At 37.4% G+C, this 15,867-nt stretch overlaps 3 protein-coding genes across 3 annotated transcripts; 2 read left to right on the forward strand and 1 right to left on the reverse strand.

Moving 5' to 3' along the window:
- On the forward strand, window positions 1-3,364 carry LOC109846799 (endoglucanase 9-like; the record flags this gene model as incomplete). Its single annotated transcript, XM_020416046.1, has 5 exons — window positions 1-489; window positions 850-1,305; window positions 1,675-1,810; window positions 1,906-2,078; window positions 2,722-3,364. Coding segments are annotated over 5 exons (1,662 nt in total), but the record flags the coding sequence as incomplete, so codon positions are not given.
- LOC109848172 (transmembrane emp24 domain-containing protein p24delta9-like) lies at window positions 5,232-8,184 on the forward strand. The gene is made up of 4 exons (XM_020417547.1): window positions 5,232-5,519; window positions 5,611-5,823; window positions 7,706-7,782; window positions 7,870-8,184. The coding sequence occupies exons 1-4, from the start codon at window positions 5,322-5,324 to the stop codon at window positions 8,012-8,014; spliced, it is 633 nt and encodes a 210-aa protein (XP_020273136.1). The 5' UTR covers window positions 5,232-5,321; the 3' UTR covers window positions 8,015-8,184.
- Window positions 8,653-15,544, reverse strand: LOC109848171 (probable apyrase 1). The gene is made up of 9 exons (XM_020417545.1): window positions 15,018-15,544; window positions 13,524-13,652; window positions 13,362-13,418; window positions 13,053-13,145; window positions 11,444-11,649; window positions 11,184-11,272; window positions 9,858-10,075; window positions 9,256-9,445; window positions 8,653-9,165 (listed from the first exon to the last, which is right to left on the reverse strand). Exons 1-9 carry the CDS (start codon window positions 15,336-15,338, stop codon window positions 9,053-9,055), a joined length of 1,416 nt encoding a protein of 471 aa, XP_020273134.1. The 5' UTR covers window positions 15,339-15,544; the 3' UTR covers window positions 8,653-9,052.

Consider the following 15,867-nt stretch of genomic DNA (forward strand, 5'->3'; position numbering starts at 1 on the left):
CTCCTCGTCAGCCGCAAGCTCTTCATCTGGTCCCTCTCCCTCCTCCTCGCCTCCGCCGTCCTCGCCGGTTTCATAACCCTAATCGTCAAGACCGTGCCACGTCACCACCGCCCCCCTCCGCCCCCGGACAACTACACCCTCGCCCTTCACAAGGCCCTCATGTTCTTCAACGCGCAGAGATCCGGGGTTCTCCCGAAGCACAACAACGTGTCCTGGAGGGGGAACTCGGGGTTGAAGGACGGGATCTCGGACCCGGCGGTGAGGCGGAGTTTGGTTGGCGGGTTTTACGATGCTGGGGATGCGATTAAGTTCAATTTCCCGCAGAGTTTCGCGATGACGATGCTGAGTTGGAGTGTGATTGAGTACAGCAAGAAGTATGAGGCTGTTGGGGAATTGGGGCACGTTAGGGAGACCATTAAGTGGGGAGCTGATTATTTGTTGAAGACTTTTAATCACACTGCGGATTCGATTGATCGGATCGCTGCGCAGGTAATGAAGATCGGTTCTTTTTTTTTGGTGTTTTGGCGATAAAGTTTGAATCTTGCAGTGAATTATAGATATGATAATGTTGTGTAGCGTTTAGGATCTGTGTTGTGACTATCTTCTTGTTGAATGAGTCAATTTGAGGGGGTTATTTGGAGTACTTCAAGTTGGTTGGGCCCGTATCATGGTGAAATTGGCTAAAAACTTACAGCAATTTGTGTAGAGCTGTTAAAATTAGTTTTCAACTCTACAGCAGTCATGTCGTTTTTGATAAAATTGGTCTTCGTTATGATCGTTATTATTAAAAAGATTTGAGTTTTTTTTTGAGTAGTGGAAGGTATCAATTGTTTATATCTTGAACTGTAGGTTGGTCAAGGGGATACATCAGGAGGTGCAACACCAAATGATCACTATTGTTGGATGAGACCTGAAGACATTGATTACCCACGTCCAGTTCTCGAGTGCCACGCATGCTCTGATCTTGCTGCTGAGATGGCAGCAGCTTTGGCTTCAGCTTCTATTGTGTTTAAAGACAACAAGAAATACTCTCAGAAATTGGTTCATGGGGCGACGACATTGTTCAAATTTTCGAGGGATCAGAGAGGGAGATATAGCGAAGGCAATGATCCAGCCAAATTCTATAATTCGACCATGTATTGGGACGAGTTTGTTTGGGGAGGGACATGGATGTATCTTGCTACGGGGAATACGTCTTATCTTAGGTTGGCTACTCATCCTACAATGGCTAAGCATGCTGGGGCTTTTTGGGGCGGGCCTGATTACGGAGTGCTTAGCTGGGACAACAAGCTTGCCGGTGCTCAAGTAAGTTTGCAAATGGATTGCCATTCATTTTTGTTTATTTGGTTTGTGAGGTTTTATTATTTTGGCTATATGAGAATCATCAGAAGATTGCTTGCTTGTTTGATGGAATGAGCACTTGTGTGAGTGGGATTGCATGTTTTTCTAGAAGAAAATGCACTCTTTTTAAGTGTTGACTCTACAGGTTAAGCTTCATTAGAAGCATAGCAAACTTTACTGAGTCTTTACATGGTCAAAGTGAAGGCACATAACTAACAAAGTTCGTAAAGCCTTCTAATTCGGTCATAGATTTTGCACACCTGTTATGTTTTAGTAGCATTTTACCTGTTTTACTTATTTCACCCTTACATTTCCTTTATTATTTTTGTCCAGATTCTTCTTAGCAGATTGAGGTTATTTCTGAGTCCGGGCTATCCTTATGAAGAAATGTTGAGGACTTTCCACAACCAAACCGGCATTATTATGTGCTCCTACTTGCCAGTTTTCACCTCCTTTAACCGAACCAAAGGTTCACGATCCTCTTTAGTTGGTCACTGTCAATCTCTTGGCACTCTTGCCTCTCGATTGAACGGAAAGCCTGACAATTTTCCAATTCTTTTTCAGGTGGCCTGATTCAATTAAATCATGGAAGACCGCAGCCTCTTCAGTATGTAGTAAATGCAGCCTTCCTTGCATCAGTCTTTAGCGATTATCTTGAAGCTGCTGATACCCCGGGATGGTATTGTGGTCCAAACTTTTTCTCCACCAAGGTTCTGCGCAATTTTGCCAAAGACCAGGTATGCTTTTTGTAAAATGGTAGTCCAGTTTTCTGCATCAACTGAATGTTAATTGTTCTAGTTCTAGTGACTGAAATCAATATCCCTACTACAGTGATAGTCGTGGCTTTGAGGTACTGGCTGAAATATTTAAACACCGGAAAACTTTTTTAGATTTAATAGTTTAATTATACTTGTGTCCATGTATGTGCATGCATTTTGGCACACGTATACATTACATCAATGAGCAATTAGCACCATACTAAACCAAAGGAGCATGTCTACTTTGGACAAACGTTCTACTCTATTTATGTGGTTATAGCTATAGCTCTATGTTCTTGTCATTAGAGTGGGAACGTTGACAAAATTATCTGAATTTCAGCTGAAATGTCATTTTCTAGTGAACGTTGCTTGAGTAATCCGATAGTGTTGTGTTGCTTTCTGTTCGAAGTAATCAAAATTCAGCAGTATTGACAATTTGAACTACCTTTACAAAACTATAGCAGTTAACATTCTCATTGATACGCAATATCAGCTTTAAATTGTCACGTAAAATTGCTTGACACAGTCCCATTTGTTATCCACCTTTGGGTATAAATGCATAAATGGTTCAATTCAGTAGGTCACTCTCATTCTAAGACATCTTCTCTTCTGATCATTGCAGATCGATTACATTCTTGGTAAAAATCCTCGAAAGATGAGCTATGTTGTGGGGTTTGGCAAGCACTACCCAAAACACGTCCACCACCGAGGTGCATCAATCCCCAAGAACAGGGTCAAATACAGCTGCAAAGGTGGGTGGAAATGGAGAGATAGCAAGAAGCCAAACCCTAACACGATAGTTGGAGCGATGGTTGCTGGCCCAGATCGACACGATGGGTTCCACGACGTCCGCACAAATTACAATTACACCGAAGCAACTCTTGCAGGCAATGCTGGTCTTGTTGCTGCCCTCGTCTCTCTCTCTGGCGAGAATGATGGTGTCACTGGTGTTGATAAGAACACGATATTCTCTGCGGTTCCTCCGATGTTCCCGACTCCTCCACCACCTCCAGCACCTTGGAAGCCGTGAGATCTGTTTTATTATTAGTTTTGTCATTGTTTGTTAGATTATTTTTTCGATCTCAGGTTATGGAGGGCTGACAGAGCATTCTGTGGTTCAAGGAAATTAGCCTGTGGAAGCTTTGATGCTGCAGATGGATTTTCTAGCGGTGTTGTATCATGAATTAATTTTATGATGTATAGTAATAGTATGTGTATACTGATGAGATTGGAAAATAATGAACTTTCTAATTTGCATTGATTTCCCCCCGTTCGTGTTGCATGACTGGGATCTGCAAAGTAGCTGATCGGCATTAGTTAGGTGGTTAATTTACAAGGAAATAATTATATAAATCCGTGGTTTCTTTTTTTTAACTGCAATTTGGTAAAACAAATTGATCAACAGAGTTGTTAGGCTAGTTTGCTAAGGGGGGGTTTGTTTCACCAAAAATTTTGGCATTTGGTATGGATTACAAGTTTTGGGATCAAAAAGTGAGTTTTTTTTTTTTGTATTTTGGGATTCTATATATGTTGTTTGATTTAAGAATTATTTTAGAATATTGAATCCCAAAAATGCAAAAAATGTTCAATTTTTAGAATTTGTCAAATCCTTTCAATTGGAGAGGATTTTAACAAATCTCATAAATAGGCGTGTTTACCTCTCAATTGGAGAGGATTTGACAAATCCCAAATTTTATCTTTTTGTGGGTGTTAACCTCACCAAGATAATATATTCATCATATTATAAAATTTTGGCATTTGGTAACGCTATAATTTGAATTTGAAATAAATAAAATATTACAAATTATAGTATCACAAATCCTAAAATATTAATGAAACAAATAACATTTTAGAAATTTTAACTCATAACAAAACACCTATGGATTTCAGCCATATTGATGGTATAAGATATGCTTGCTGATGTGCCACATCCACGCGGCTTGCTGGATCCAGCCATATTGATGGTATAAGATATTATGATGAACTAGTTGAATACGTGTTACATCAAACAAATATTATTAAAAGACATTTCAGCTTCTAACATGTTGTGTACTATTGTTAATGATCTGAAATTAGATACAGTGTTTTTCACATTCAAATTGATTCACAAGATTCACAACTATCCATGGTCTTGAGTTGAGATTATCGTATTGAACGGTCCAACATTGGCCATAGATTTCATATATCGTCCTAAGTTTTTTTTTTTTAAGTACTCCTTAGCCGATAGTAACATAGAGTTCATTCATTAAATTCTAGTAAGGTCTAAAATAGGAAAAAAGGCTTAAAGGGGAAAATAAAATCAAGCCAAGAAAACAAGAAGATTGGTGGAGAACTAAGCAAGGAACCTCCCCAATTAGTTGGCGTTATGATGGAGACTAACCACTAACTGATCATTTACAAGTAACCCCCCCCTCTTTACGTAATTTTGGGTTGGTAAAATCGAGGAAGGACAAATAAACCGACAAGAAAACAAGGAAAATTAGTTTCGGAGTCGAGTTAATTGGACTTACCGTGATGCTGCCTGATGATGTCCCGTTTCATAATTATTAATTACGATAGAATCTTATGAAATGAAATGCAAAATTCATATGTTAGACCGATGATATTTTATTTCATAAAACTTTTCATTTTGCTAAATATTGTCCTAAGGGCAATGGTTAAATAATAGAGGGGTGAGTTTTTCAAAAGGAATAAATTTTGAATTTGGCAACAAGAAAGAAACGCCATCATTTATACACCATTGAATTTAATGATTCGTACACCAAAAATATTTTAATGCACTATTAATCCCATGCTCATGGAGGGATCACGCGGATTCGAGTCCTCTCTGCTAAAAAAATAATAGTTGATAAATCACTACTTTATTGGATATGCACCGCATAACTAACGGACGTGATGTGTTTTTGAGTACAAATTAGGCATCAGAGCAACACATGTGGGTATGATAAATGCTAAATTTATAATGAACCTAAATCACTCGCTAAATAATCAGCAACAGTAAAAAGTAACTGTTTCTCTTTTTTTTTTTTTTTTTACAGTAGAGAGGATTCAAACTCGTTATAAGCCATCTCTCTAACTAATGTAAAAAAAAAATGCAATTAGTTCAACTTTCCCTCCATTAATAAACCGCCCCAACTTGCAAACAACCACAAAACCAAAAAGACCTCGGATCTCCAAGCGTCTCCGCTCAGCTCAACGAATCAAAATCGCAAAACCAAAAAGATGAACCCTTCGTCTCTCCGAGCTCTCCTCTTGCTCCTCTCCACGCTCTCCTCTCTCTGCCCACTCGATTCCCTCGTGATCCGAGTACCCCCCGGTAAAGTCAAATGCATCGCCGAGGATCTCGACGCCGCCGCCGTCTCCGTCGCCGTCTACTCCCTCGCCGGCGACTCCCCTCACCGCCTCAACATGTCCGCTCGAGTAATTTCTCCCTCCACGTGAAGTTTTGATTTTTTTTTCTTTTTTTTTCTTCTGATGGTTCGGTTGAAAAGATTGGATCTTTGTTTGTTAGGTGACGGATCCAAATGGGGATACCATACATCTGTCGAATGACGTGGAATCGGGCCGGTTTGGGTTCACTGCTGAGAGGGCTGGGAGCTATAGCGTTTGCTTCTGGTCGCCGGTGTTCAAGCTTGAAGGGGGAGAGATTGAGGTTGATTTCGAGTGGAAGACTGGGATTGCTGCCGATGAGTTCAACCGAGTCGCCAAAAGGAGGAAGATCGATGTATGTATTTCGATCGCATTGCCTCTTCCATAGCTTCTATTTCATCCGTTTTCGCAGTGAATTCAAGATGTTATGATATGTTTGGGAGTTCACTTATTAAGGAACGAGCCATTACACACCAATTTGGGGTATAAGATTTTGGCCCAAATTTCCCTCCATTCCCCGCCTCTACCGTCCCAAATGAAACTCCCAAACAAGGTTAAAATGAGATTTCTCTTCCCTTCCCCCTCTCTACCCTCCATCCAAACAGGCCATTAGGCAGATTTGATGCACTTCATGATTGTGGTGCATGTCAAAGTTCTGGTTGTGGATTGCAGAGTTATGGTTTTCCAGGGATGAGTGAGATACAATCACAAATGAAAAGCTTAATATGAGGGAATTGTAACCCTTCCTTTGTAGAATTGTTTACTTTTACTGGATCTCAGAAGGGTTAATTGCAGATAGACCCCCCTTAGTATCATCAAATGGAACCCCCGTAAAAGAACCTTCGGGGACCTATCTACACAATTAGAACTATAGGGCGTCTATCGGGCAACACTACAGGGTCTATCCGCAATTAACCCATCTCGAAATGACCAGATGTATACTGCAGGATCTCAAAAGGACCAGTATGTATATGGTGAGAACTGCAAGTGTCACATATACCTTGTGTTGAACTTAGAACACTGATAAAATTTCCTCTTTATTGTAGTTTAAGGATGTTCTTTATTTTCTACGCTTTCCCGCTGTACTTACTTGCCATCTAGAGTGTTTACATCTTCACCTTTTATTTTCAACACTTGAAGTTTAGAAGAATAGTAGGAGTAAAGCAATGGGAGTAAGGATTTTTGATTTTCTGTTGGGATGCATTAACCTGAAGTACGTAAGCAAACACATTCCTACTCTACCATTTAATATTCTTATGACTTGTTTGGTACGCGGGGGAATGAGTGAGAATGGAATGTAATTCCAACTTCGCATTCATGCTTACCAAACGTGATGTGTTTAAATGCTAGAAATGTCATTCTCACTTCTCATCAATTTAAGTGAGAATTGCTATTCCTAATGAATTATCAAGGAATTGATATTCTCACTTAAGTGAGAATGAAAATAATAAAATAAATTCTAGATATATCATTCTTAAAGATATTCTTACTTAATTATCTAATTGCACTCAAACATGAGAATGAGAATGAACATTCCATTTCCACATTAATTCCATTCCATCCTACCTTCATTTTATTCTCACTTGACTCTATTCTTGCGTACCAAACAAGGCGTTATATCAATGTAGCAAGTTTATCATCTTCACCTCTTCATCTCATTGTGAGCCTTGGGGAACTTTTGAGGATCACTCTTCGGTTCCTTAAATTGATAACTATAAAACCAATAGCAAAAAAAATACGAGGTAATGAAAAGCATCTCTCTTGTCTATAGTTTGGTGAGCTAGATATTTTTCCACCAAATCAAAAGATTAACATTGGATTGATAGCCAGCTATGAAAATTCATTAAATCTTTTACGTAGCCATCACAATTCAAATTTGCGCACCTTAAATTTGGAGACTCATTTAGCTTTGGCTTAGACAATGCTGATGATGGTGAAATTAACACATATTTTATACTAATATTACCCATGAATGCTAAATGCATTTACTAATGGCAGCAAAAGTATTTTTGCTATAAAGAGTGAAGTTGAAGATGAATACAAGGTAGAAGGCTAGAAGCCAGGGACTGCATTAACAGTGAGAGGATGCTAGTATTCGTGTTTTAGCCCTTATTGTTCTGTAGGTGTTTTGTATATTTCATGTTATAAATATAACAATTAAGCCTATATATATAACAATTAAGCCTAACATTTATACCTTTTTGCACTCGAGCGTAATTCATTTTACTTACATGCAGGCAGTGGAGACAGACTTGAAGAAGTTAGAGAATTCAGTTAACTTGATATATATGGAGATGAGAAGTTTGCGGGAAAGGTACAGTTGCTGAAATATATATTTTTTGGTCTACTTCACAGTAAATTTACCACTGTATTGCCTTTTTATCTCTTTATTTTGTTGAAGGGAGGAGGAATCTTGGAAAATAAATGTAGACACAAATTCAAGAATGGGTATGCTGAGTCTACTATCACTTATAATCTGCTTAGGAGTTGCCGGTTTGCAAATGTGGCACCTAAAGACTTTTTTCACAAGGGAGAAAATTCTATGACTTGACACTACTCAGGAGTAATCTTGAGATATCTTCTTCTTTCTTCTCTCTTCTTTTTTATTTTTGTCTCCCTCAAAAATCTATGTCATGATTTTCATATGTATAGGTGATAATAGAAACTGTATTGAAATATTGAAGGGAAATTTTTTCAACAGTAATTTTGTTAAAAATTAGAAGGTACTTCATGTGTGGCATGGTATGTTAATCTGATATAATGAGCATGGAACTCTTCTCTGAATATAAAGCTTCACCTTTTATCAGAAGACAAAAGTCTGCTGACTTCTAATTTACTCTGCAGCCGAGAACTTAATCCGATCCAAGAAGAAGGGAGAAGAACAATCAGAAAAAGTTCTCTACGTAAAATATTTTACATCCTTTTCTTTTCCGCCTTTTCGAGAGACAAACGTTGTAAACAGATTTAAACTTACCCGTTTACCTACCTTACTGGAAACAAAAACGAGCCTCTCTTTTTCCCTCTCGAAAGAAGCTCAAATTTAAGTATCAAAACCATTCAAAGAAATTCACAATATTATTACAAAAGAAAGAAAGAGCAGTCCCTCGGCTTGAGTCCGATTCCTGATTCAAAAAATGTATATTAAAAAGACTCGCACAAACGGGACAAAAAAGGCCACATAATAAAAAGGAGGGGGAGAAAAGAATCTGATTGGTAAGGTAACAAATGACTGAATGAAAGAACAGGTGGAATCAATACTAATTTAAATATAGTTCAGTACTCTATTACAACATTAAAAAAAAATGTGAAATGCAAAGAACTTATCAAATCTACTCTCTTCACCAATTCAAAGTTGAGCTCATAAGCACATACCAATCATCTGTAAGCCGTAATAAATAACTCCTCTCCGTAAACAGATGGACAATCTATCCATGCCAGGGAAAGAAACCTTGAATCCCATTGAGCAGCAATCAGTGCAAAATTGACCGAGATGTCCTCTGCTTTATTGGCTCAATAGAACCTTCCAATGTCAAAAGGCCAGAATATACACCCCACAAAATCCTCCAATGCCAAAAGCGTTGTTTTTATGTCAATGATGCAACTTCAATGGCACTACCCAATGGCCAAGCTGCTTCTACTAAAGCATCCCCATATTGTACCTTCTTCACTAGTGTGATTTCTTGCCAAGGCCCCAATCCTGGCATCATAATACAAATATGGAAGATTTAGAATTATATTGGAAAAAATACATAATTAAACGGGTGTAAATGAATTTAAGGGGACGAACCAAATCCATCAACAAGTAATGTGTACTGATAAGTGAGATCCATGCACAGGTATGGGAGATTTCCTTCTGAGACATGAGGATAGGTAGCCTTGGCCTCATCTGCGTTCAATTTGCAAGCACGCTTCGCTGCTTCCTCAAAATCTGAAGGCTTAACCTTAGCCACTGGTAAATTGGCATCCACGAAGCCAGCCTGATTTGGAACAATATGTATATGTAAAATTAGTACATTGAAGTTGACCAGGAGTATGAGAAGGTAATCACATATGTCGTTGCCAAAGTGGAAAAAATCATAGAGGCCCTATGCACAGAAAATCATATAGGCATATGGGTGATGAAGACACTTGATCTAACAAGAATTTTGATGCACACTTCACCATCAATAAGCAGTTCAATAGGCTTGTCTGTCGGTATAGTCTGCATCTATTAGCACAATCAGATTGCAGTCAACAAATGATAGTGATGTAAGCATCAAAAGTTCATGTTAGGCCAGATTTCTTCATCCGCTATGAACCTATATGATTTTCAACAGAGACCTCCCTAGAGGATTTCTTTTTTCTTCCATAAATGGGTCATGGAATTAAAATAGCAGTTAAAGGTGTTACCTCTGCGGCCCTATCAAAGAAAAAGGACGCAACAAAAAGATTCTTTTGCCCATCTCCACCTCCACCATTCCATACACCAGCAAACGTACACTTCATATGTGTGCATGCTGGTTCATCAACTCTGAGAGCTTTAACTACATCGCTCCTGCACTCAGCAAAGCTAGCCCCAGAAGGCAAACCATTTGCTGGGAATTCTCCACCACCATATTTATATGTACCTTTAAAAGTAGATAAGCAAATGTGATATAAGAAATCGTAAAGGAGATCCCATAATCTCATTCTGATGCAATAAACAGTAAGAGATAGAGCATGCAGAATGTAAGAAAAACAAAAGTAGTCTCTGTATTAGTGGAGAGTCATTTTTGATCCTAGACAGCAATAAATGAATAGCCAACTGAGAAGATCTGTGGGGTAAATTTTTAAGGTGTTAGTCACATAGAACTAAAACTAGAACAAAATTTTACAGTGTTAGTCAAGTAGAACTCTAACAAAACTAGAATTGGGATAATGGTACAAAATTATTCCATATTTTTCATTTTTCTATACAAAAAATGAGAATTCTAGTCTCTAAAATTATTCTAAGTTTTAGTTTGGAACTAGGTGGTAAAAAACTAGAACTCATATTTATTTTGTTATTTTTTATTTTTTATATTTCTTTTTCTTTCTTTACTTCTTTCCTATTATGGTTATCACCATCATTAGACCATCATTATAATAATAATTGTCAATATCTTATAGTCTAACCAAAAGTTATTTAATAGTAAAGAACATTCTTGTAAGCAATTATCAATCAATAATAGTAAGTTTAAAATGCATAAATAGTATTTATATCTTTAAAATGCATAAATATATATTTCATGATTATAAAAATTTATCCCACGTTATTTTATCAAAATATCCCACTTCACAAAATTGTTCCTATTTATCCGACTAAAATATCCCACTAGCGAAAAATTATTCCACTTTAATAATTATCCCATTTTGCATGAAAATGTCTCAATTGACTAACACCCCCTAAGAGTCATTTGGACATCAATATCTTTATCATTATTTGCGCCAATTCCCTCTTTCCTAGCTTATCTTTCTTGATATTTCACCATTCATATACTTTTGATAATTGTAAAATGTGCTCTGTATAAAATTGTAAGATGAGCTCTTTATAAAATCGTAAGCTGCACCTAGTAGATACTGTTTAAAATGCATGCAAGGTTTTCCTTGACAATATGGAGAATTTCTTTTTCCCAATTTGTGCCCAACAATAAATTAAGGTAGATCAATATAACTTGGAATTAAAGAGAATAGAAAAGGCACATTTATGATCCTTACCATGATAACCATTCAAAACACAACTGGAAGAGCCCTCTGCAACCTTCAAAATCTCTGCTCGAGCAGCCAGTAAACCATAATGCAAGTAACTACAGAAAAATGACGAAAATTATCAAATTTTTATGACATCAAACATCTTAGTGAAGATAATATTTTCTGAATAAATGGACCTTTAACAAGTATGGAAACTGAATATTTTAGTCAGGAGTTCAGCAACTTTAATTGCAATTTTTTTCCCTCAATATTGGAAGATTTCTAACCTGTGAACATAGAGGTAGTATTTTGTTCCCTTAAGTAGAAGCTCCTTCACATACTTTTCTTCTCCATCTGAGGTTCGTGGGGACTTAGCAGCATCACTTTCTGAGATAGCATATGCCATTTGGACAGAACCACCCCCCAGATCAACTACTCCTACTGTCTTCGAGTATTTCTTCCCCAACCTCCCTAGCAAATAATTTATGGTAACCTAAAAGCACAACTCCATAGGTTAGCAGATATTTCACATGTAAAGAAGACAACATCAAGTAAGTGTATCGAAGACAATAAATTCTCGACTGGAACAACATTTTGGAAGACATGTCATGGCTATAAACGATCAGGTAAAGGAAATCAATTCAGGGCTGTAAGCAGTATACATGAACCACAGCTTCAATACCATCAGCTGAAATGGACAATTCACATAAAAATTATGCAGCTCTTGATAAGAGGTTCTATTGATTGCTCACAACATTGAAATTGATTGCTCACAATATTAAAGAAAACTAATAAACTTAATCATTTCCCCAAGGAGAAGTAAATACAATTGCAGTAAAGCATTCATGATTCAGCTACTGTGTCCTAGCAGAAAGTTTTCCAATAAGTCGGGAACAGGACATGAAAAAACTGCATTAACTTTGTGTTGCCAGTTGCAGTCATCATCACAAAAGCTCTGTTTATTTCAAACAGTAAACTTGAAAAGTATTGAGCTTCTTCTAACGAGGTTGAGTTGATTATTCATCCATCTTGAGTTAAAAGTTTTACGCAAGACCGCTTCACTATTCCCAAACCAAATGTTCAATTGCATATTATCTTCAATGTCAGATCAAAATACTGTTACATAAGATGAATGAAGGCTTTCTTCTTAAATTTGAAAATACTAAGACTCGAAAAGTAATATTATCACATAATTACCATGAAAAAACTGTAAGTCTTGCAGGAATTGACCTTTGCCCCAAAATACTATGCACCTTTAATAGAACTCTAGAGAAAAAAAAATCTCATAACATACTGCCAGTCTGAAGATAAACTTTAAAATTCAATACTACTTATAAAAAAGGATTGCTATGTTGAAAAAAAATTATTGCCTTATTTACTCTTCCAAATTTGATAATTCATAACTATGTCCATTATCAAATGATTAAATACTAACTCATGTTCAATGACTTTTAACTTTCAATTTTGGTAATTTCCAATCAAATGCCTATTATCATTATTAATTATCAATTATCAAATAATTAAATGTCAATCCATGTTAAAGAAAAACCTCATTATCATCAAAGGATTAATTGAAAGTTAAAACTTGATATAGTTAAAATCATGTTAAAAAAATATACTCCATTTGATTCTAAACTTTATTATCTTACACATAAATTTGATTTAGAAATATGACCATTATCAAATGATTAAATTAAAATTAAATCATACTTGATAGCTAAAGTTAAAAGCATGTCTAAAATCGAAATCAATGATTCATACTCCGACAATTCTGAAGTTCTATACTCTGAACTTTATTTGTTTACCCAGAAAATTGATTTAGAAATACGAGATAATTCTGTCCACGTGCAATGCAGATACACCTTGCTAGTATAAAAAAAAAGTTAAATGATATACCCACTGATAAGCTCCTTCCTGCGTTCCATCAAGGACAGTGACCCAATCCGGTTGAGATTTTAGTGAACTCTTGTCCCTTAGGAGATCCCTAACCTGTAATAGTCACAGGATGGAAAGAAAGTGAATAAATGGCTTTGGGGGCTAGTTACTTCTTGAGTAAGAGCAATACAATATAATTGGATCACAGATATGTGTTAGGGTGGATAAACCCTTAGTAGATGATATTTAAAAGAAAAATGCACTAGAAGGCACTATCATTTGCTTTGAATCAATAGACAAGTTCGGTAAAGAAAAGCTAAAGGTCATTACCGCTTGAAGAATTTCCTCAGCAGTCTCATCTCCCAATGTTCTCAAACCTGCAGTCGCCTGCATAGAAAGAAAATTCAACCAGTGAATGAACATGGTCCAAGTCAAAAGCTTCAAATTATGTACATAATTATGAACTAGAAAGCAAACAATCAGAGTTATTACCCCAACTCGAACTGGTGTTGACTGCCGCAATTCTACAGGAACTGCACTTTCTGCTTGCTCCAGAAGAGAAACTAGTGAATTTGCAGCCTCCTTGGGATCTTCAGCATAGGAGCTTAAGCCTGGTTTTTTCTGGATGCAATAGGTGAAAAGAAGTAAGATGGTGTATGGGAAAGATCTGAGTGCTTTTCCTGGGGTAGCTTAGATAATGTAGGTTAGACAGTGAAGGGAATAAATATTATATCAAAGTTCCCTTGACCAAAGCACGGCCATGGATTTGTGAAATTGACATCTCACAATTCACATCATGAGCTACTATTATAAAAACAGATAGGAAGAGGAGGCTGTCAAATTTTAATTGTGTTAAAAACTGTAGGGAGTTATACATCTGTTTTTGCTGTCAGGCATGTTAGATACAAAGATGAGCTACTATCCAAGTTACATATCACTCTAAAGTAGAGGACAACTCTGCTAGAAATTACATCAGCTCTGAAATCAACCATGTATTTTGGAATGGTCCTAGAGTCCTTGACTAAACCTCCTATATCTAGAAACTAATTATTTCTTCTAAAGTTGATATCATATTGGCAGGTGGCTGTGGAATTTGGCTAATATTTACATATGTCCATATATGTCCATGTGCACAACCTGGTTGCACGGAAAAATTCATATGGCGATGATGAAATAGGTCATATGATCAAGAAATTATTACATGAATTGAACTTCTTGTGTTCGCATGTGGCATACCATACCATGTACTAAAGTATACACGTCCAAGGTTGGGGGTGGAAGACTTCAGAACTTTGTAGAGTATGTATGAGTAATTTGAGAGAGAACTTTAAGTAGATTTCATCTCCATTATGCATGCAGCATGACAGGATGAGACATCTATGCTTAAATGCAAGGGTTACGATCTGAGAACATACTCATTTTCACAATTCCTCTTCCTCTTCTCTTCTTTAATGTTCTAGCTTATAATTAGCAGTAGACCTACTCAGATAAAGTCATATACATGAAGGGGCTCCAAGGCTGATATAAATGTGTTAGAAGGAGACCTAGGGAAGCTAAGGTCAGGAGGTGAATTCTAACCATTTTCAGAGGAGTAAGTGGCTCAAAAAGACACTAAATTCTGCAATAATGGCTAAAATATAACTAAAGAGGATTCAGTTTCTATGCATTTCATATCCCTGGCAAAGGATGATCAAACTAAACAACTACACATTTGGAATTCAAAATTTTCATGCAGCTGACATCGATCAAACAACTCCCCATTCTTCCAAATTGCAAAACAAAAAGTTTAAAATTTTTCATTTACTTAATTACACTCATTTATATTAACAAAGCAGCCTCAAATAGATCTAAGTTATATAGACTTAACAATCTAGAATCTACCTAAGCCTGCATTCTCAGTTCAAAAATTCAGTACGAAATCTACCCAATTCACTGACCAAAATTAATCAAAAGACTTCAAATTTTCCAAAAAGTTCAAAACTTTACCTGGACAAACAACTCGAGCTCCTTCCCAATATGAACCAGATCCAAATTCTTATCAAAACAATACACATGAACTCTACTCCCTGAACTCCCTGCATCAAAAATAACCGCGTAGCTCCTCGGACCCAAGCCCCCAGGCACCGTCTTCCGACCAACCGCCACCGTCGACATGTCCTCCGTCGTCATCAGCTTCGGCGCCGCCGGTGATCGCGGCATCAAGAAGAGCACGAACGAGATCAGGAGCAAAGGGATCGAAACTACGAGGATCACACCTTTGTAGCGCTGGATCTTATCGGGTATGGATTCTTGTCGGGCGCGCTTCATCTTGGCGTCGAGATCCGCGTGAGAGTGGGTGAGCTCGGCGGCGGAGGGGGAGCGGTAGCGGATCTGGCCGTTGGAGGGTTTGACGGTTTCTTGAACGGGATCCAGTTTAGAAGGAGGAGGATCCGAACCCGGTACGGATCCGAGATCTGTTGGAGCCTTTAGACGACGAGGTAACTGTTGGTAGAGAGGTTCTGAGTGTGTATTTATTTTACTTTTTCTTCTTCGTTTGGGTTTTTTTTCAGGTCTATATATGCGTGTGGGTCCCAATGGCGAATGGGTTTTCTGATGCTAATTTTATTATTCAAACATTCGTCCCTCTAATTATTGAAATTGATATGGGGTCCCTCAAACTCTATAAATTGTTACACATTGGGCCATATATTAGAATACCCGTTAGGGGTGTTAACGGAGCGGATACGGCTCGGATATGACACTTACCATATCCATATCTGTTTACCCATCTCGGATACGGATACAGATACGGATATACGTCGGTAAGAAAAATACATATCCATATCCGCCAAAATCG

The sequence above is a fragment of the Asparagus officinalis genome, chromosome 7, assembly GCF_001876935.1.
Source record: "Asparagus officinalis chromosome 7, Aspof.V1, whole genome shotgun sequence".
NCBI lineage: Eukaryota > Viridiplantae > Streptophyta > Magnoliopsida > Asparagales > Asparagaceae > Asparagus > Asparagus officinalis.

Excerpts from the sequence above, each read along its gene's own strand:
- LOC109848172 (XM_020417547.1), top strand. The coding sequence starts at position 5,322 with ATGAACCCTTCGTCTCTCCGAGCTCTCCTCTTGCTCCTCTCCACGCTC. Across the intron at positions 5,520-5,610 it reads GCCTCAACATGTCCGCTCGA|GTGACGGATCCAAATGGGGA; the intron begins GTAATTTCTCCC and ends TTTGTTTGTTAG. Across the intron at positions 7,783-7,869 it reads ATGAGAAGTTTGCGGGAAAG|GGAGGAGGAATCTTGGAAAA; the intron begins GTACAGTTGCTG and ends ATTTTGTTGAAG.
- LOC109848171 (XM_020417545.1), bottom strand. The coding sequence starts at position 15,338 with ATGAAGCGCGCCCGACAAGAATCCATACCCGATAAGATCCAGCGCTAC. Across the intron at positions 13,653-15,017 it reads AGCTCGAGTTGTTTGTCCAG|AAAAAACCAGGCTTAAGCTC; the intron begins GTAAAGTTTTGA and ends TATTGCATCCAG. Across the intron at positions 11,273-11,443 it reads TACTACCTCTATGTTCACAG|TTACTTGCATTATGGTTTAC; the intron begins GTTAGAAATCTT and ends ATTTTTCTGTAG.